The sequence below is a fragment of the Leucoraja erinacea genome, chromosome 28 (assembly GCF_028641065.1).
Source record: "Leucoraja erinacea ecotype New England chromosome 28, Leri_hhj_1, whole genome shotgun sequence".
NCBI classification, from domain to species: domain Eukaryota; kingdom Metazoa; phylum Chordata; class Chondrichthyes; order Rajiformes; family Rajidae; genus Leucoraja; species Leucoraja erinaceus.
This window is the reverse complement of record NC_073404.1, coordinates 14680003-14702499: the sequence shown is the minus strand read 5'-3', so window position 1 is coordinate 14702499 and position 22497 is coordinate 14680003. Positions and strand designations below refer to the sequence as shown.

Sequence of the window (22497 nt, the reverse complement as noted above, 5' to 3'; positions counted from 1 at the left end):
AACCTTCCCTGCTGGATGTACAGAATGGCTGTTGACTCGAGTCTAGTTGTGGTTGTGCCGGGTAGGAAGGGAGATGTTACAAACCGTGGCCTCCAAAGGATCGATGTGCAGATCAAGTATCGAAGAGAAGCAGATGATCAAAACTATGGCAACAGTCAGCCTTTGCCCATCTGACAGCCTGATCAGTGGATCTCCTCGCATCTCCCCCAATCTAGCCCTGCCCCTGCCCATGTGTTTGCCCACTATTGTCCTTCGTACAATCTGTTGGAGGAAGTGGTTGAAACAGGTACAATTACAACATTTTAAAGACACTTGGAGAGGTTCAGAGATGACGATCTCGACCCGAAATGTCACCCATTCCTTCTATCCAGGGATGCTGCCTGTTCCACTGAGTTACTCCAGCATTTTGCGTCTATCTTTGGTGTAAAGCAGAATAGTCAGTTCCTTCCTACACATTGCTTATATGTAGTTGTATATATATCTTTTCATTAGATTAAAGAACTGTGGTGTATTATTTTTTTCTGCATATTCCTCTATATTTATAGATAGAGCAGACAGGAAAAAACAGCATAACTGATAAACAATTGCAGACCATTGGGATGTCTAACAATGCACACCAGCCCTGACATTATCTCAGTGGTGTAAGAAAGAATTGTAGATGCTGGTTTAAATCGAAGATACAGACAAAAAACCAGAGTAACTCAGCGGGACAGGCAGCATCTTTAGAGAGATGGAATGGGTGACGTTTCAGGTTGAAACCCTTTTTCAGACCTCAATGGTTCCTGGTAACTCTGGGCCACAGTTCAGGATTATTTTTGACCAGAAATGGGATGGATTATAAACCCCTGGAGACTGTTTTTGCCAGCAAGGTTTCACAAGAGAAAACACTTAGTAGTTTACTGTCAGTGACAATTTGTGACACCTCGTATACAACTCCTCGCCATTTGTGAACAGAAATGTGCAGCATCTCTATCTTGGGAACCGGGCAGCAAACACGTTGCTAATTAAGGATTTTAATTATTTCAGTCTTAAACAATCTACTTCTCTCACTCCACTTGAAGGGGAGGAACATGAGGGAACACCTTGGTTGTTTCGAGTCATAGAGTCCTACAGCATGGAAATGGGTCCTTCGGCCCAACTTGCTCATGCCGACCAACATGTTCTATCTACACTAGTTCTACCTGCCTGTATTTGGCCCATATCCCTCCAAACCTATCCTATACATATACCTGTCTAAAGGTTTCTTAAACGTTGCAATGAATTTAGTTTAGATATACAGCATGTAAACAGGCCATTCGGCTGACCAGCGATCACCCCATACACTAGATAACACACACTAGGGACAATTTACAATTTTACCAAAGCCAATTAACCTACAACCCTGTATGTCTTTGGAGTGTGGGAGGAAACCAGAGCACCCGGGGAAAACCCACGCGATCACGGGGAGAGCGTACAAACTCCATACAGACAGCACCTGTAGTCAAGATCCTAGTGCTGTAAGGAAGCAATTCTACCGTTGCATCACTGTACTGCCCGTCAGAACTGTTCAGAATATGGACATGGCCAGTACAATTGCCCTTGAGAAAGTGGTGGTGAGCACCTTCTTCAACCACTGCTGCACTGCACTCAATTATATGTAAGAAAATGATCAGTGTGAATTCTGAGTGGAGGAGACATGGATCAACTAATAATCAAGGGAAGCACGTGGAGTTTGCACCAGATAATTCAATTGGAGGATTGTTACTGTATGCTTGGTTTAATTGTGTGTGTGTTTTTTCCCCCCCTTTTTCTTCCTCAGTTGGTGATAAAGTCCCCGCTGACATCAGGATTATCGGCATCAAGTCAACAACACTGCGAGTGGACCAGTCCATTCTTACAGGTGAGGATCCCGGCTTGCTGCTGCTGCTGCCCTCTCCCGGGCCAAGCTTGCTTGCTGTGCACAGGTTTCGTTTAGATTATAATAATATAATATAATAATTTAAAGATACATCACGAAAACAGGCCCTTTGGCTCACCAGGTCTGCGCCGACCAGGGATCCTTGCAAATTAACGCTATCCTACACACACTACGGACAATTTACATTTATACCAAGCCAATTAACCTACAAAACCTGTACGTCTTTGGAGTGTGGGAGGAAACCGGAGCTGCCGGAGAAAAACGCCACACAGATCACGGTGAGAAGGTACAAACTGCATGCAGACAGCACCCATAGTCAGGATCGAACCAGGGTCTCTGGCACAATAAGGCAGCAACTCTGCCACTGCACCACTAAGCTGCATTGTTGTTCAACTGGAATCCAGCTGTTGACTTGCTTTATTTATTTATTGAGCACATTAAGTTAGAGATGTTTTTTACGTGCTTTTGCTACTTCAGTTCTAGTTTTTTCACGTTTGGAGCACTTGCTCCATGTTCTTGTCAATTACCCTTGAGGTGGGAAGAACCTACGTGTCCACACAGCTTCTCCCTGCAATGTGTCGCTTGTGAGGAGCCACACGCTGAGGTTACCAGAGGTGTTGGTGGCCCAGTGATGGAAGCAACATCTTGTTAGAGGCCTCCTGGCATGGGCTCATGGTCTTTAGTGAGGTTGAAAGTTACAGCGTGGAAATGGACCCTTTGGCCACTTAGTCAGCGCCGTCCAACGATCACCCATACATTAGTTCCTTCCTCGGCCACTTTTCCATCCTACACTGGGGGAAATTTACAGAAGCTACAGGCCTGCACATCTTTGGAATGTGGGAGGAAACCGGAGCACCCGGGTAAAACCCATGTGGTCACAGAGGAGAATGTGCAGGCAACACCCACAGTTGGGATCGAACCCGGGTCTCTGCCGCTGTAAGGGAGCAGCTCTAGAACTTTGGGGCCTACTCCTGCCTGTGGTCCATAGTGGCTACTTATTGATAGGGCCTGCTTCATCCAGTTCTAGGCCCAGTTTACACTGAGATCCTCACCAGAGCGAACTCTGTGTGGTTGGCTTTAAGCTGGCTGTTTATTTACGGCTGATGGCTTCAGGAGGAGACAGGTCTTGCTGTGGCAGCCACAGAGGGTCTCCCTGCTCTCCCTTCAAGTGACCGAAGAACTGCTCCCAAATTGCACTGTGGATTCTGCGGGCAGGCTCCGGAGATCACGAAAATCCCTTCTCTGCTCAAAATGGAGGCGGAACATTCGTGAAGGCACTGAGGAGCCCGGAGCGCGCTTGGAGCCCAGCAAAAACAGCAGGAGCACCGCACTACATCCCACACTGCCCCGTCACCACCCACATCAACATTAACCCTCCTGTTGTTCCCTCTGTGCAATAGTCTGTTTGTCCCACATCAGCCCAGTCAGTGAACTCCGAGTCTACCGAACTGGAATAGAAGCAAATCTAAGGCGCTGCCTCGGGAATTCCATCTCTAAATTATTCAAACCTCTCTGCGCTTAACATCATGTCTGTTCCATTGAGCATCTGTCAGACATTTAAAGAAAAGCAACACATGCCTCCTGCGCTACTTTTCACAGCCTCATTACATCCCTTAGCAGGCTGCAGCCTCGTGAACCCGGCTCTCCTGAAACACAGTCACTCTATGAAGAGTATGTGCAATGCTGCCAATTTGTGCACAGTTGATAGACACTAAATGCTGGAGTAACTCTGGAGGAAAGAAACGGGTGACATTTTCGGGCCGAGACCCTTCATCAGTGTGAGAGTCAGGGAGGGGAAGGTATAGGACCCCCACATCCCAAAGACGAGCAGGTCTGTAGCTGCTGTAAATTGCCCCTAGTGTGTAGGATGGAAAAGTGGCCTTACAAGGAACTAATGTATGGGCAATTGTTGGACTGCATCAATGGCTCATGAATTGTGGAACCCACAACAGTCCATTGTGGGCTGGGGATGAGGTGATAACAAAGGAATACAAACCGTGAAATTAACAGGAAGACTAGGGTGGGAGAGGGACGGAGAGAGAGGGAGTGCAAGGGTTACTAGAGGTTGGAGAAATCAATCCGCTGGGTTGTAAGCTGTCCAAGCGAAGCCACTCCTCACGGTAACGTTGTGGCAGTAACCAGATGATCTGTTTTGGTATTGGTTGGTGGAAGGGTAAATATTGACTGTGCCCCTCGAGAAATCCTTCTCCATCCCTCTCACCCCCTCCCCCACCATCCCCAGTTCCCCTGCCAATCCTGGAGCCAAGAAACAAACGTAGGTGACATGAAGTGAGTTGACATCGGCATTCAGTTTCAGTGGTGCATTGTACAGGTCGGGTGTGGTCGGTGGTTTTAACTGAATGCAAGGTTACAAGTGAGCCGCTCTTGGGTTGCACTGACATTGGTATCTAAGGAATGCTTCCAACAGCGAGAAAATATCTACCCTGCTCTTTAATGAATCAGATGCATGAAAGTCACAGAATGGGTAACTAAGATTAATATATTCATGTATTTGACTAGGGGGCATTTTATGAATTATTGTACAACCTTTACTTAAACAAAAGGAAATGTACACTCATTGATAGCTTGAGAATTTGAGGCAACACCTATATATTTGGTCACAATGCTGCTCAGAACAGCACAGTACAAAATGAGAGTAGACAAAAAATGCTGGAGAAACTCAGCAGGTGTGGCAGCATTTATGGAGAAAAGGAGTAGGTGACGTTTCGAGTCGAGATGGGGGGAGGGGGGGGGGGGGGGGGGGAAAGGAAGATGCGGAGACAGTCGGCTACGTAGGAGAGCAGGGAAAGGGGAGGGAATGGCAACCTGAAATTAGAGAAGTCAATGTTCATACCGTTGGGGTGTAAACAGCCCAAGCAAAATTTTTTGAATTTTCCAGCATCAGCAGTTCCTTGTTAAGCACGAAACGAGAGTTAATTCTTGTACCATTTGCAGCGTGTAAATCAGACACGGGTGTGAGGGGTTGTGAGTTGAGATGTGACGAGGAATGTACACTATGTGGATGCCATCAACCCTGGCATCAGTTCTAGGAGCCGAATTAGGCCATTCGGCCCATTTAATCATGGCTAATCTATCTTTTCCCCTCAACCCCATTCTCTTGTCTTCTCCCCATACCCCAACAATCGTACTGTCATCTCCGCCTTAAAAATATACATTTTCTAGGCCTCCACAACCATCTGTGGGAATGAATTCCACAGATTCACTACCCTCTGACTAAATAAATTCCTTATCATCTTCCTTCTAAAGGTATGTCTTTTAATTCTTTGACTATGGCTTTCTGGTCCTAGACTCTCCCACTAGTAGAAACATCCTCTCCACATTCACTCTATCCAGGCCTTTCACTATTCGGTAAGTTTCCATGAGGTTCTTCCTCATCCTTCTAAACTCCAGCGAGTACAGGCCTAGTGTCTGTCACGTCCTTGGCCAGGGTCTCTAACGCCTGTCCCCATGATGGATTGGACTGGGAGTCGGGTGTGGTGGGTCAACTCTCCTCCAGCTGCCTGTTCTTTACCGGAGGGAAGGAGGTGGTGCAGAGAGTTGCTGCCGCTGAGAATGGCTGCGTGACGTGGGTGTGAGCCCTGCACCAGTGCTGTGACTGTGAGGTTGCGGTGCAGCCTGAAGGTGTGGGATGCAGGTGCTGTTGGGGGGGGGGGGGGGGGGGTTGGGGGGAAATGGCCTGGGGCAGTGGGCAGCAGTGCGGTTGTAGGGAGCTGCTATTTAAGGCTGATATCCTGCACTTGGCCATTCACAGCCAAGTCATTGAACAACTGGCAGGCTTGAGCCTTATGGCCGCTACGTGTCCTGCTGCCTTCTCTGGGGAGTCTTCAGAGAAGGCAGCAGTCACTTTGTACCTTCCCCACCAACGCACCCCAGGGCAGCGCCCAATCAAGAGCACGTGTTTTGTCTGGGACACCTTCACTTCACCATCTACCTTTAAATGTCACCAAAGATAGGCACAAAAAGCTGGAGTATCTCAGCAGGTCAGACATCCTCTCTGGAGAAAAGCAATAGGTGACGTTTCGGGTCGAGACCCTTCTTCAGTCATGTCGCCAGTTCCACATGACATTATACACATTCCTGGTCAATAAGGAGCGGGACAAACAATGACCAGATACTGAACCCATTCAAAGTGGATCATTAAAGTAGACCTGGTCCCTTTGGCAATCCCTGTGTCTGCTCCCAGGCTTTGGCAGATCACTGCTGTATCTTAAGGCAGGTTTTTACCCCGGAGAACTGGAATCCCACTAATATAAGTACAGTTCGAACCCATTAAGCTCCAGCAAAGCTTTCAGCTCCCAGGTAGAAATGATCTGGCTGCGGACACGACTTGGCAAATTGTTTAATTAATGCCTTGTACAGCTCTTCCTTTCCTGCTCCCACCAGTTCCAGTTTCCCAGTGGTTTCTGGATGGCAGATTCCCAGGAATAGCAGTACCTTTTTCCAATGGGAAGAGTTTCCATATAATGCCACCTGCACCGTGAGCTCATGTGTTGGCAGATGCGCGACTTGGCTCTGCTCTTCCCATGGCCTCAGCTCCGGAGGGAAACCGCTGCTTTTCTTAATTGTAAGCGGGGGGGGAATGATGTCACGTCCTATGATTCAGAGTGGATCCGGCAGTGCTGAATTGTAACTAACTGTAGCCTTTGTTTGTTTTACCTTTGTGAAGCATACTGTGAGGGTGAACATCAGAATATTTGTGGTTTTAAAAATCAGCATCAACGAGCTTTGTAATAAATGGTCAGAAACATGCACAACCCTGAGGGAGCTGGACAGGGTGGATGCAGACAGGATGTTTCCCCTAACGCAATAATCTAGAACAAGAGCCACGGAGTCAAACACCACAGAAACGGGCCCTTCAGCCCACTACATCCCTGCTGACCTTTTCTCCCATCTACAGGAAAACCATTTGCCGCATTAGATCCATAACCTTAGGCATAATCATGCTTATTTATGGCCCAATAGAAATATATAAAATATACTAATGTCTCTAAATGTCGTGATTGTATTTGATTCCACCACCATCTCCGACAGTGAGTTCCAGATGTCAACCACAATGTATAGAAACAAACAAACCCCTTGAATGTCTTCTCACCGTAAACATCGGCAGTCTTGTTTTTGAGGCCGCAATCAAGGTGAAGTGATTCTGACCACCTACTCTATGCATCTTATTTATATACCTCTGTCAAGTCACCCCTCGGCCTCCTCCACTCCAGGGAAAACAAGCCCAGCATTTTCAGTCTTTCCCCATAACTATAGTCGTCCAATCCAGACAGCAACCTGGTGAATCTTCTGCAGCCCTCTAGATTTCACCCTCCATCTCCCCCCAACCACAACCATTCACTCCATCCACGACCAGTGAACAGTGGCGACTATTTACCCCATATACTGCAATACTGCAGCCACTCAGGGCGGCACAGTGGTGGAGTTGTTGTCTTACAGCGCCAGAGACCCGGCTTTGATCCTGACTGCGCGTGCTGTCTGTGCAGTGTTGGTGCCACAGTCCGAAGGCGTACACGTTTGTAGGTTAATTGGGGTTTCAGTAAAGGTTGTAAATTGTCCCTAGTGTGTGTAGGATAGTGCTAGTGTATGGGGAATGTTGGTCAGCATGGAATCAGTGGGCCGAAGGGCCTGGTTGCGGGCTGTATCTCTAAACTGAACTAAACACATTATGACCCCTTAGACGGCACTTTCTCAACCCATGACCTCTAGCAGTGGGGAAGACAAGGGCAGCAGACGCATGGCAAGTTGCGCTCGAGGTCACATGACCTCCCTGACTTGCAAATGCATCACCATTGCTGCACTGTTGCTGGATCAAAATCCTGGGACTCCCTCCCTAACAGCATAGTGTGTGTACCCACAACTCAAGGACTGCACCGGTACAACAAGACAGCTCTCCATGACCTTTCTCAAGGACAGTGAGAGGTAGACAATTAAATGCCGGGTCAGCCTGCATTAGTTGAAGGAATAAAACAAACTCTACTCTGTCGCCTGTTTTGTAGTTTAGTTTAGAGATACAGCGTGGAAACAGGACCTTCGGCCCACCGATTCCACGCCGACCAGAGATCCCCGTACACTAAAGCTATCCTACTCTAGGGATAATTTTCAATTTTTACCAAAGCCAATTAACCTACAAACCTGTACGTCCTTGGAGTGTGGGAGGAAACTGGGGAAAAACCACGCAGATCACGGGCAGAATGTTCAAACTCCGTAAGGAATGTCAGGATTGAACCCAGGTCTCTGGAGCTATAAGGCAGCAACTCTACCGCTGAGCCACCGTGCCTTTTTCTGATTGGGATGTGAACCTCTGCCCCCTTCCCCCCCCACCCCCGCAAGAGCCCAGGGGGACACCTAGCTGTCAGTCAGCCTTGCCGGTACTGTAGACTGAGCCAGTCCACCACACCTAACCAGTCTCTGCGGACTGCATCCTCAACCACTGCTGTCAACACCTGCCCAACTGTAGCACCACAGGCACTGAATCCAAACTTCATCTGTCAACAGCCCTTTAGCGTTTGTGGTTTAGCAGCACGATACTCTGAATACCAACTTCTAACTTAATGTATTAAGATAGACACAAAATGCTGGAGTGACTCAGCGGGTCAGGCAGTATCTCTGGCAAAAGAGGATAGGTGACGTTTCAGGTCGGGATCCTCCTTCAAACTGAAAGTTGAGGGGAGGGAACTGGAGATAAGACGAGGCCAAAGCAGGGCTGGCAACTGGTGACCAAAGAAGAGTGGAGCCCATAATGGACTAGCGAAGTGGGATACAAGAATGTGAACATTGGAACTAATAGGATATCTAACGAGGGGGGTGGAGGGATGAAAGGAGGGGATGCAAGGGTTACTTGAAATTAGAGAAATCAAAGTTGTCAGCTGCCCAAGCCAAATATAAGTTGCTGTTCCTCCAATTTACATGTGCCCTCACTTCAACCCACCTCTGCGTCTCCATGGTACACAAAAAAGCTGGAGAAACTCAGCGGGTGCAGCAGCCTCTATGGAGCGAAGGAAATAGGCAACGTTTCGGCCCGAAACGTTGCCTATTTCCTTCGCTCCATAGATGCTGCTGCACCCGCTGAGTTTCTCCAGCTTTTTTGTGTACCTTCGATTCTCCAGCATCTGCAGTTCCTTCTTAAACTCTGCGTCTCCATTGCTGGGTGAGAACCAAAGCCGACCATCCACAGGAAACCTTTCCACTAGTTTGCTTGAACCCAGTATGACGTTGCATAAACAGGATCAAATGGTGATCGCTTTCTGCTCCTCTGGGGATTCCCGTCTCTCCCTGCTTCATACCGTGCTGACTGTAACTCTTTCCTTTCTGTGTCCAGGTGAATCTGTCTCTGTCATCAAGCACAGTGATCCCGTGCCTGACCCACGAGCGGTAAACCAGGACAAGAAGAACATGCTGTTTTCGGTACGTATAGAGTGCGAGTTAATTTCAGGATGTGGGACAAAAACAAAAAAACTCTTCTGGATGAATTTCTGCTGTCAGGTGGAATTTTGAGTTATTATTAATAATTGCAATTTACAGATTGACTCTGTGAATAAATCAGATGCTTGGAAGTGTGTTGTGCTGGGCACAGCTCTCGCACCAACAGCTTGCAAAGCAGCTTGGTGAAGCCTGACAGTGACTAGGTATGTTCACCTTTAACGGCCTGTCCCACTTAGGCAATTTTTTTCGGCGATTGACGTCAATTGTCATAGGCGTAGCAGGTTGCCAAAAAAGCAGCGACTGGACCCTGCCACCTAGTCGACGGCAAGCTACCGACAACCGGCAACCTATTAGGCCGTCCACCTACGACCACACAGGCGACAACCTAGGACAACCAAAGTCAACCTACGTCCACCCGCGACAAGCGGCGACTAGCAATGACCATGTCGGCGACAATTCAGTCGCCGGTTGATATAGGTTGACGTAGGTAGTCGGCAATGGAATTCACCAAAGTCAGCACCCCGCGTCATTCTGTCGACAACCTACGACAGTACCTATGTCAAGCCCACAGTTGCCGAAAAGTTTTGAACATTTCAAAATCCAGCGGTGACCAGAAAAACGTTTAGGCCACTTGAGGAGACGACTCACGACCATACAGGTGTCACCCTGCGACCATGTGGCCACAGCCTAGTTGCCAAAAAAAGGGCCTAAGTCGGACAGAGGCTTTCTACAAACAAGGAATTTAGTCGTGGAGCAGATGGCATGGAGGTTAAGCGTTAGTTAACCTATTAATAAGTTCTAGGAGCAGAATTAGGCCATTCAGCCCATAAAGTCTACCTCGCCATTCATTCATGGCTGATCTATCTTTCCCTCTCAACCCCATGGGATGTACAGGGAGGATAGAAAGGACAAAGTTAGTGAGTAAAGTGAGATTTTTAGCTTCTTTATATACGAATGTATAACATTTTAGCAATGCAGTTAGTGAGTTAACAATTCATTATAGTGGAAGGAATGATCATTTCATTCTGACATTAAGTTGGCTTCATTTATAAATACGAATCCAGCGGATGGCTGCAAAGGAGGACACGAGTTAATAACTCGACTTGGACTGCATTATGTGGAGGTGATTAAACGTGGTTTAGAGATGTCTGGATAGAAAAACAAAATACGAAAGATGAAAGATTTTGACCTATTCCAAACTGACTGGAGCTCCTCCAGTGTTTGTACACGGTCAGTGAGGAACAAGGTGATCCCCGTGCTGGTTTTAGTAAATGAACTCGAAAACATCAGAAGGCCCAAAGAAGGATTATTCTAAGCATGATCAAGTTTCCAGCCATGTTAAATTTGAAAAGAAAAATTAAAGGGGAAGTTGTGTAGAAAGGAACAGCAGATGCTGATTTACACCGAAGATAGACACACGGTACTGGAGTAACTCAGCGGGACAAGCAGCATTTCGAGAGAGAAAGGATTTCGAGTTGGAACTGAAGATGGGTTCCGACCCGAAACGTCACCATCCTTATTCTCCAAAGATGCTGCCTGACCCGCTGACTTGCTCCAGCACTGTGTGTCTATTAAAGGGAAGGTTGTAAAAGGAGAGGAACAAAGACATCAGGTCGATGGTGCGCCTTGTTCAACCGTGTTAAATATTTATGTGGCAAACAAGGAGCAAAGCAGGGAGAATTCCACGGGTTAAAAAAATTGGGTTGAAAAGGTGTCTCAATCAAGGCTTCCAAAAAGAAGAAAAGCATTGAAGTAGAAGTCGGTGCCAATGTGCAAGATAATGGTCGAAAGTGAAGAGATGTGAGCCATTGAGGAACAGACGACGTGGTAAAGGCATGAACGGGATTCAGGGAGAATTCTACCTCTGTATTCAGTCTGGTGAAGGGAGGGTGCAGAAAAAAAATGTGGAGGTGTTTGATAATGTGGCTGATGTCTGGTTTACTTGGGCAGCTGCTGTAAATGTAGATGTGTACATTTATAATGGAAAAGTTGGCAGATGCAGGTTTAAAAAAAAAAATCAATAACATTTCTAGATGAAGGAATAAATATCCGTCACTAGAAGTTCAAAGCATAGCTTCTGACGGCAGGAAAATGCAGATGATCTGAGAGAGGGGTCAGGCTGTCACCTCTGAGAGGTCGAGCCAACCCAGTTATTGTGTTGCTCATCAAAGGCTTTTTCAATTCACGGCTCATGCAGGATGAAAAGTGGAAGCAGGCTTTGCAAGAATCGCCCCCGACACTAAATAGGCCAGTGATTTTCTGGGCGCAATGAAATTGCTTTTCTGAAGGGAATTCATTGAGGATGTTTTGTGACTGAGGCGTAGTTGGTCAGCTGGATCAAAGGGGAAGGACAATGACCGGGATTGATTTGTTCCCACAAGCAGGCATTGTGATTTTGAGCAGTTGACTTCTGTTACAATGAACATGGAGCCACTGGAGCATTCATGTAATTCACCTGATTGATTGAAAGATACAGCATGGAAATAGGTCCTTCCACCCACCAAGTCCACTTCGACCATCGTTCACGTTATATCACTATTTCTATGTTATCCCACTTGTGCACTCTACACACTGGGGCAAGGGTCTCCCAACCTTTTTCATCCCGTTTACCCCTGGCAACTTATCGAAAGTAAATTTACCCCCACCCTGTTTTTCAGTAATTTGAGTTTTCACTTCTACCATAATGAAGTAACCGACAAAGGGAACATTTTAAAATATTGTTTTTAAACAAATCCAGAATCAACAAATTTAGCCCCCTGGGGTAGGCAAAATGTACCCCCTGGAGGTAGTTTACCCCAGGTTGGGAACCCTTGTACTGGGGGGCAATTTATAGAGGCCGAGAAAATGACAAACTCGCATGTCTTTGGGATGTGGGAGGAAACCAACATGGTCTCAGAGAGAACGTGCAAACTCCACACAGACAGTACCCAAGGTCAAGATCGACCCCGGGTCCCTGACGTAATGAGGCAGCGGCTCGGCCAGCTGCGCCACTGTGCGATCCCTGAAATAATGGAAATAAAGATGATGTCAGGAGACAGCTGCTGTGATGGGACCCAATGGGATATGGAAGGTTGGGCCACAATCCAAACTTTTTGTAAAAGAAAATATAACACATTTTATGTTAGAAGGTTTATCTAGAATACTATTTTCTGTCAACTGTGATAATATTTTGAAAGTCATTGGCTCTTCCAGATTGCATTTCTCCGTGGATTTTCCCACCTGACAGTCCCTCGGCCCATCACTGACCCTGCCTTGTGCTCGCTGTTTTTCTCAGGGAACCAACATTGCGGCCGGGAAGGCTCTGGGTGTGGTCGTGGCCACGGCCATCAACACGGAGATCGGCAAGATTCGCAACCAGATGGCGTCCACGGTATGCGAGAAGACTCCTCTCCAGCAGAAGCTGGACGAGTTTGGCCAGCAGCTCTCCAAGGTGATATCCATCATCTGCGTGGCTGTCTGGGTCATCAACATCGGCCACTTCAATGACCCCGTCCACGGGGGGTCGTGGGTTCGCGGCGCCATCTACTACTTCAAGATCGCGGTGGCACTGGCGGTGGCTGCCATCCCCGAGGGACTGCCCGCTGTCATCACCACCTGCCTGGCCCTGGGCACCCGCCGCATGGCCAAGAAGAACGCCATCGTCCGCAGCCTTCCCTCCGTCGAAACCCTGGGCTGCACCTCAATCATCTGCTCCGACAAGACAGGCACACTCACCACCAACCAGATGTCCGTCTGTAAGGTACGTGGATGGGCATTACCCGCCTGGCTAACGTCTTAGCTTAATTTATTGTCATGTGTACAGAGAAAAGCTTTTGTTGCATTCTAACCAGTCAGCGGAAAGACAACACATGATTACAATTGAGCCATCCACAGTGTTTAAGAGGGAACTGCAGGTTTAGTGCAAGGTAAAGAGATCCATCGAAGGGTACACAAAAAAGCTGGAGAAACTCAGCGGGTGCAGCAGCATCTATGGAGCGAAGGAAATAGGCAACGTTTCGGGCCGAAACCCTTCTTCAGACTGATCGGGGGCGGGGGTGGGTGGGGACAAGAAAGGGAAAAGCAGGAGGAGCCCGAAGGCTGGGGGATGGGAGGAGACAGCAGGGGGGTTGAGGAAGGGGAGGAGACAGCAAGGACTAACAAAATTGGGAGAATTCGATGTTCATGCCCCCGGGATGCAGACTCCCCAAAGCCATCCACAGTGTACAGATACATGACAAAGGGAATGATGTTTAGAGCAATATAAAGTCTGATCAAAGATAGCCCAAGGGTCTCCAATGGGATAGATAGTAGTTGAGGACTGCTCTCTAGTTGTGGTAAGATGGTTCAGTTGCCTGATAACAGCTGGGAAGAAACTGTTGCTGAATCTGGAGGTGTGCATTTTCACACTTTAATACCTTTTGCCTGATGGGAGAGGGGAGAAGAGGAAGTGCCCAGGTTTGCGACTCGTCCTTGATTATACCTTCAGAGGAAGCGCGAGGTTTAAATGGAAAGGTGGAGGTTGGTTTGTGTGATGGTCTGGGCTGCGTCCACAATTCTCTGGCAATTTCTTGCGGCCTTGGATGGAGCTGAGATGCATCTATGGATCAAACTATGCTGTGATGCATCCCGATAAAATGCTTTCTACGGCGCAACTGTAGAAGTTGGTGAGAGTTGTTAGGGACATATTGTCCCCAATACCATTTATTGGGTGCAGTACCATTTTGGTGTCCCATACCATCTACCTTGTAGCTCCCACCCAACTGGTAGTGAGGAGGCTTGTCTTAACAGCAGATTGATATTGATGGGGTAGTGAGTGTAAGATGATGCATTTTGGGGAGACTATGGGCCAAATGGGCAGAGATTAGGCTTCTTGGATGGCATGGACAAGTTGGGCAGAAGGGCCTATTTCTGTGCTGTATCTCTAAACAAAACTGACCTGTGTGGACTGATCAGTCACGTTTCTTTGTCATTGTCCCTGCACTGTGTTCAGTTATCCAGCTTTGTAACATCTGCGGTTTTGCAGGAGCTTTATACTGAAACCCATTTAGATTTTCGACACACGAGCAGGTTCATTACTGAGAGGCTGCTGTTGGCGTCTCATCTATCAGAAGTGATATCAGATGGATGGTGATGGTCTATTACGTTGGTTAATGAGTTTTTATTAAGCAAAGATTTGTTTTGTGTTTGGTTCGTTGTCACCAGAAGCAGTCACCTTCACAGCAACAAACATCTATGCGGGATGCAAAGTGAATGCTTCAGATATTGGAAACCTGAAATCAAAATACAAATCGCTTGAAATACTCTGCAGGACAGATGGCATTCGCTACTTTTTTTTCACACAGATGCTGCACGAACTGCTGTATTTTTTTCAGCATTTTCACATTTAATTAACCTAGTTAATTGTTCATGGTTCATGGGAGGTTACCTTACTGACATTGTGCAGAAAGGAACTGCAGATGCTGGTTTATACCAAAGATAGGCACAAAGTGCTGGAGTAACTCAGCAGTTCAGGCAGCATCTGTGGAGAAAAAGAATGGATGACGTTTTGGGTCGGACCAAAACCATCATATTTGTGTCCATCTTGTGATTGTACTGAAGTGGGCGGAGAAGAGATTCAAAGGCAAAGTGAAAGATTGGACGGACCAGGTTTGTTTTATTGAGCTGAGAGAAGACTGAATTGAGATGTATAAAACTGCAGGGCATGGATGTAGTAAATAGGAAGGCTCTATTTTCCTTAGTAAAGTGGTCAAAAGACTGGGATTTAAAGTAATTGAATGGATAAGAGGAATAATAAAATTCTGGAGGTTGGTGGGTATCTAGATCTCACTCCTGGAGCAGGTGATAGAGGGAACCTCCCCCCATATTTAAACAGCCCTTGGACACGTTCTTACTGAGCCTTGGCCTGCAGGTCTACAAAACCAGTGCAGAAAGGTGTGATTTAGTTGGCTAGCTCTTTAATTAGCGTGGCTGAGATGAGCCAAGCAGCTGCCCACTATGCGGTAAATTTTCTTGTGATTCTATGAAGTGTAATCTCTGGCATAGAACTAATGGAGCAACATGGGTGGCACGGTGGCACAGCAGTAGAGTTGCTGCCTTACAGCGCCAGAGACCCTGGTTCAATCCTGACTATGGGTACTGTCTGTGAAGAGTTTTTTGTGCGTTCTCCCCGCGACCAGCGTGGGATTTCTCTGGGAAGCTCCAGTTTCCTCCCACACTCCAAAGACGTACAAATTTGTAGACTAATTGGCTTGGTATAAATGTAAATTTTCCTTAGTGTGTGTAGGATCGTCTTAAGCCCCTGTCCCACTTAGGAGACCTAAACAGCAACCTCTGGTGACCTTGCCTGCCACCAAAGGTTTTCATGAGGTCACCGGAGGTTTTGGTCACTCTCCCTAATAGTCGAACGTGGTTTCTGCGTGGTCGAGGCTTCATCTAGGTTGCTGCTATTTTTTCAACATGATTAAAACTGGCCTCGATTAAAAATAGGTTGCCGTTTTAAAAATCGATAATTTTTTAGTTGCAGGTCTAGTCGAAGCTGGTTTTCTTCATAGTCGAGGAAGGTTTTCAACATATGCGTGGGAGGTGGTAGGAGGTTGCAGGTCACCTCGACCTTGATTTTTATTTGGGTGGCGGGCAAGGTCACCAGAGGTTGCTGTTTAGTTCTCCTAAGTGGGACAGGGACTTTAGTGTGCGGGGATTGCTGGTTAACGCGTACTCGGTGGGCTGAGGTGCTGTATCTCTAAACTAAACTAAAGAAAAATGAGCATTATATTGTTGGAATCTGTCAGTGGAGGAGGCAGCCCACTTTGGCAATGAGTGGCATGGAGAGCAAAATGAATGCATGACAATGGATTCTACACTTCATTAAACTACACTTTATTTGATCTTAGTCACGTGTTAATTGAGGGAAAGCTTATTCTAAGTGAGATCATGCAGTAATGTATAAAGTGGTATCGGGTTGTGACGAGCCTGTTCGCAGCGAAAACCCAGTGTAAGATCAAGTGATGCACTCAAAGAGAAAGTGAAGACAGCATCTTTAATCTAATTGAGTGAGGGGCATGAATGGACGAGTGTATTCATTTTTACAACTCTCGGCAGTTTATTTCCCTAGTGCCCTTCCTATCCCATGGCACTGTATAAGACCTTAAGACCACAAGCAGCATTTGGCCACTAGGCCCACCGAGTCTACTCCACCATTCAATCATACCTAATTTATTTTTCCCTCCCAACCCCATTCTCCTGACTTCTCCTGGTAACCTTTGACACCTTTCCTAATCAAGATCACTTCCTTAAAAATACCCAATATCTTGGCCTCCACAACCATATGTGGGAACGAATTCCACAGATTCACAACCCTCTGGCTAAAGAAATTCCTCCTCGTCTCCAATTTGAAGATACGCCCTTTTATTCTGAGGCTGTGCTCTCTGGTTCCGTCCTTTCCACGTCCACTTGATCTAGGCCTTTCCTTATCCGGTAGGTTTCAATGAGATGTGTCAGAGGATATGGCGAGAAGACAGGAGAATGGCGTTAGGAGGGAGAGATAGATCAGCCACGATTGAATGGCAGAGAAGACTTGATGGGCCGAATGGCCTAAGTCTACTACTATTCCTTATGATCTTATGAGATATTCCCCTCATCCTTCTAAACTCCAGCAAGAACAGGTCCATAGCCCATCAAATGCTCCACATACATTAACCCAATCATCCCTGGAATCAAAGAGGAGGCAGTTTTCACCCACCATCCCAGTCGTCATGTAGACCTCAAGTGACATCACTGAAATGAAAATCCAGCCACTATATCCCAGTACTGTTTGTGGGACCTGAGCAGAGAGTGGCTACCAGTTTTCTTGTTGGAAGCCCTGCTGACTGGAGGCTGCACAGTGAACGTGACCAGCAGAAATCTAGCAACTCATCTTGGCCACGCTGCCACTCGAACACTTCCCCAACTTGATGGATGTTTACCTTCTCCAGGGGTGCCTGGCAGTGGATGAAGTAAGATTTTTAGAGTTAATCTGGCCAAGCTAGTAACATGGAGGGCTGCTGCTTTGACATTGTGTAGAAGGTGGTTTGGAGCCACAGATTGCTGCTCAGATTGCCGTTGTACTTGGCTGCAGCGAAGGGATTGTACAATGCCTGTTATTGCTTTCTTAGCTCTCCTGATGATTTGACTTTCTGGCTGACTAAAGACGGAAACATGTGAATGAATCTTTTTGCTTCTGGCTTCTCACTGCTGTAGGTTTCTCCATCCTGATGATCTACACCTCTGGCAGTCAGGGCTAGCCAGTCCGTGGTGAGCTGGCATTAAAGACGGGTGGTTAAAGTACACTTTCCTCTCTGTTTGAGCACTGGGCTTGTCTCCGATTTTAACCTCCATGCTTGTGGAGTGGGTGTGTTGGTGCAGGCTTCTCCTCCTGCATCCATCCAGATTACTGCAGGCCACATTGGCTCAGGATAATGCATTGCATGTTCTCCTTTGGACAGCGTGGGTTTCCTCCGGGTGCTCCGGTATTTCGTCTCATCCTGGAAACCTGTGGGTTGGTGGGTGAATTGGCCACTGTGAATTGCCCCCGAGTGTGCAGATGAGTGCTGGAATCCAGAGGAGCTGATGGGAATGTGGAGAGAATATAAACGTTATTTATGTAAATGGATGATTGATGGTTGGCACAAAGTGTGGGCCGAAGGGCCTTTTTCTGTGCTTTATGTGCTCTTCCATGGCTCTATAATGCATCAGCTTGAGGGCTACTCTCTCTCTGTCGTGCTGTTCCAGGGCAGGGAAATCCTGCTACAACTTCCATCACTTACCTCTGGTCACTATTCCCTGTCCCTTTCAGTTGTGTTATCCAGCCCTGTGGAACTGGGAAGCCACGATGTTGCTCCCTGGTGAATCATACAGTGCAGTACCAGCTGGCAGAACATGCCAATGATGCCAGTCAGCTGGCATGGCTGAGGTGGCGTGCTGCCCTATTTCAATCTGCATTCACAGGTTTAGCAATGGGGCTTCTACTGTCATGTGCACACAGCAACAATTATTTTCATACGCACAATCCAGCAGAGTATTGCTAAGCCTAAGCACATTCCCGATTTGCAAATTGTACAGAAATAGTATAGTGACCCTGCATGCAAGAGACGCCATGTATAGGTGCTATTTCCCAAATCCAGTCTGTGCTCTAGGTATTATGAGCGAGCGCGGCCCAATCCTGGCGAGCCCCAGGCTGCTGCAATCCTCCAGCCATCGCCTTCCTTGGACGTGTCGATCAACCTGCGAACTGATACCCCCTCCTTGCCCGTCCACCTTTGTTTCCCGGGGGGTTCCCTCCCACAGCTGGCTGCAACCTCGTGGTGCGGGTAGACCACCAGACATTGTGCTGCCTGTATTAGCCCGGTGTCTTCAGATACCACAGCAACAGGGGAGCGCTGTGAGTGTCTGACCTCCTCCCTCCTCCAGAGGTGCCCGGACCAGTGCTGGAGGTGGTCTGGCCACGGCTGCCTTACGTGGTCTGCTGGGTTTGTGATTGGCAAGAGTCAGACTGAGTATCCTGGGACAGGAGGCCACAGAGAGAGAGATGCAGGCATGATGTAGAAGCAGACACAAAATGCTGGAGTAACTCAGTGGGTCAGGCAGCATCTCTGGAGAAAAGGAATAGTTGATGTCCCCTCTAACAGACTTCCGTTTCTCCAGAGATGCTGTTTGACCCGCTGAGTTACTCCAGCATTTTGTGTCCATCTTCGGTGTAAACCAGCATCTGAAATTTCTTCTTACAAATGATGTAGAGACCAACATCACATTCCCTGTGGGATATGCATGTGCACCATTTAGTTTCTGCTTTACCACGGTGACTTCCCCAAAACCCATCACTGACCCGATTGTCTGAGGCTTTGAAAGATGCTGGTTAATTGTTCTTCTCTTTCTGCGGCTGTATTCAGCACGAAACCCCCGGGGTAAATGGTGTTTTCCATTATTTCTCATCTTTATGCATTCATTAAATGGAACAAACTGTAAAAGCCCTCTAGGGCTGAGCTCATCAGAAGTGACAGGGAAAGCAGCGTTGCATTGTCTGCTGATTTTAAACCTGCACTATTTTGGGCTTGGGGTTCCCAGGCCCAGGGTCAGGTCACAGGGACCCGCCCACTGCCTGTGGACTTCACCCTCCCCTGACCCTCTGACCACTGTCCCTCTACCACATGACCCAGTGCTCCTAAATGTCCAAGCAGCCTCGTACACACACACACACACACACCAGCGTCTCTAAGATACGCGCGCACACTCACTTGGAGCGCGCGCACAAACACACGCGCGCACACACACACAGAGCACGTGCACACACACACACACACACACACACACACACACACACACACACACACACACACACACACACACACACACACACACACACACACACACACACACACACACACACCACATGGCATCTCCTCTGAGGCTTTGAGGGAAAAGTCTTTGGAAAACCCAGCAGACGCCACAGGAAGACGGTGGAGTGAGTGCTGAGTCCACATCACATCATCCCACACACACAATAGGTTAGTTATTTGAAAGCCAGCTCCATGGAGTAATTTATATCCTTTATAAATCATTGCTGTCTTGAGCTGACACTCAGGCCAACAGGCATGTTGGCAGCACTGAAAACTGCCCTGGCATCGCAACTAGCTTGTGAAAAGCTGCAACACTTTCAGGACACTTGTTCATTTCTACAAAGAGGCTGGTTGACTGCATGCTAGAATTCTTCATTAGCTTTGCAAAATGAGTTCAAATTCAGCCCAAAAAATAGATTCTGTTTCTCCTCAACCATTCTCACTTGTTGTATTATCACTTTTTCTATGTGAGTTTTTTTCTCTCTTTGATCACGTGTTCTTTTAATGAGACATCTGAGCTTCGGAGTCAATGAGCAGCTCCAGTTTCTGGAGCACAGTGTGTGTTGTCAAGATGACACTAATCTTGTGTGCAACAGATTGGGGCGTGAGGTTGAAGGATTATGTTCTCTGAAATTGAGGATTAGGTAGGGAGGCTGTACAACTAATCAATTGTTTTCTCTGGAACGATGAAGGTTGACGGGTGACCTGATAGAAGTATGTAAGAATTATTAAAGGTGTAGATAGGGTAGAGTGTCCCTTTCCCAGGAGCTGCCGATGCTGAAATCTTGATGGAGCAACTGAGCGGGTCAGGCAGCGTCTATGGAGGGAAAGGATAGGAAATATTTCAGGTCAGGACCCTTCAGCAGACTGAGTCTAGAAGGGGGAAGAGAGATGGGGATTTGACAAAGTCTGGCAAGTGATTGGGGGATAAAGGCAAGGGAGGGGTTTGATTAGCAGATGGGTGGACAAAGGCTAGAGATGAAAAGGAGACAAAAGGATGTCTGATAAGGAGAGAAGAGTGAAATGTAAAGCCAGAGGGAGAGATATAGGTAAAACGGGACGTGATGGGGTGTGAAGAGGGAGGAAGACGGCTGGGGATTAGTGGGAGAAATGGGTATGCATGGGGTGGGGGAGGTGGTGCACAGGAAAGGGAGAGAGGGAACAGGGTTGTTACCTGAAATTTGAGCATTTCCCCAGGGTAGAAATGCCAAATAGTGGACTGCTTATTTTTAAGATAAGATGAGGAAAGTTTAAAGAAGATTGCAAGTGGGAGCTGCCCAGAATTTGCTGCCACTGGAGGTGGTGGAAACGGATTGAACAGCAAAGTCTATGGAACGTTTGGACTGTCATAGGAACAGGCAGGGGATGGAGGGATGTAGATGGGATTACGTTAGAGTGGCAGAATTCGAAAGGCCCATTCCTGTTCTAAAGTGTTCTGTGTTTGACCACTTGCCCTGCCAATTTATAATGATCCGTAAACCAACAAATCTAGATCCCTGTTATTTTGCATTTCTTAGAATTGTGTCGGACAGTTTATTTTGATTTTCCTCATTCTTTTTGCTGAAACACTTTCCTTGGCATTAAATGTCATCTGCCACCTATATCCATTTCATCTGCCTATCCATACCACCTTGAAGTCTACACTCATCGCCCATATAATTATTCTCGCAGCATTGACATGCTCTGGAGCAACTGCTGGAAGCCTCCAGGTTCCTTCATTCCTCTGGGATGAGAAAGAAACCCTGGGGATAAAGCAAACTGATGCCGAGGTGGTTGGTCAGTGAAGACACTGCAGACCAGGCTGGTTACATGTTGCCTTGCACCAGTTCTACAGCAACTGCAATGGTGCAACCCATGGACAGCAAAACTGAAAGGTTTCTCGAATAGCGGGGGCAAGTTAATGGGAGCGGCTTAGAAAACTGTAGCTCCACCATGATTTAGATGTTAGAGATACAGTGCGGAAACAGCCCACCGAGTCCACGCCGACCTGCGACCACCACGTACACTAACCTACACACATTTTTACAACTTAAAAAGGCGAATTAACCTGCTAGGAGTTGTACGGCAGAGAAATAGGCCCTTCATCTCCTCAAGCCTGTTCTGACTACCCCTAAAACACTAACCCCTTGTTATTGTCCCCACATTCCCCTCAGCTCTCCCCATATCTACCACTCACTTATACACAAGGGACAATTTACAGCAGTTAGGTAATCTACCTAGCCACACATCTCTGGGATGTGGAAGGAAACCAGAGCACCAGGGTGAAACCCCACGTGGTTGCAGGGACAACATGCGAACTCCACACAGACAGCACCTGACATCAGGGTGGAACCTGAGTCTTTGAAGTGTGGGAGGAAACTGGAGATCCCGGAGAAAACACACGCAGGTAACGGGGAGAACATGCAAACTCCAAACTGACTGCATCCGTAGTCAGGATCAAACCCGGGTCTCTGGTGCTGTAAGGCAGCAACTCTACTGCTGCGCCACCATGTCATCCACCTGGGTTAATAAACCTTACCACCTAAAGGGTGAATCATTTCTCATGCCAGCTGCATATTCTGGAGGATTCAATTTCATGACCTCCCAATTCTGAAAATTCTTGCCTTGTCCTCTGGCATTTTTATAAATTACATGCAGAAGTGAACCAAATACCAAATAGGTTATCACCAAAAGCAATGGGTTTAGTGCTTCTCCCTGGATTTGTTTCACAAATTTGTTCACTGTTCCCTTCAGCCGCTTAGTTGTAATTTCTCGACATTGGAGGCCAGTGCTGTCGGATTGCCAGGATGACATTTGGCCTCTTTA

General features: G+C 47.3%; 1 protein-coding gene across 1 annotated transcript in view; it reads left to right on the top strand.

The window, feature by feature from the left end:
* atp2a3 (ATPase sarcoplasmic/endoplasmic reticulum Ca2+ transporting 3) overlaps window positions 1–22497 on the top strand; it is a 129556-nt gene that overhangs the window by 62688 nt on the left and 44371 nt on the right. Inside the window, exons 6-8 of the mRNA XM_055657834.1 lie at window positions 1799–1879; window positions 9240–9325; window positions 12618–13082. Of these exons, the coding sequence (XP_055513809.1) occupies window positions 1799–1879; window positions 9240–9325; window positions 12618–13082 (632 nt within the window). The remainder of the gene's footprint in view (window positions 1–1798; window positions 1880–9239; window positions 9326–12617; window positions 13083–22497) is intronic.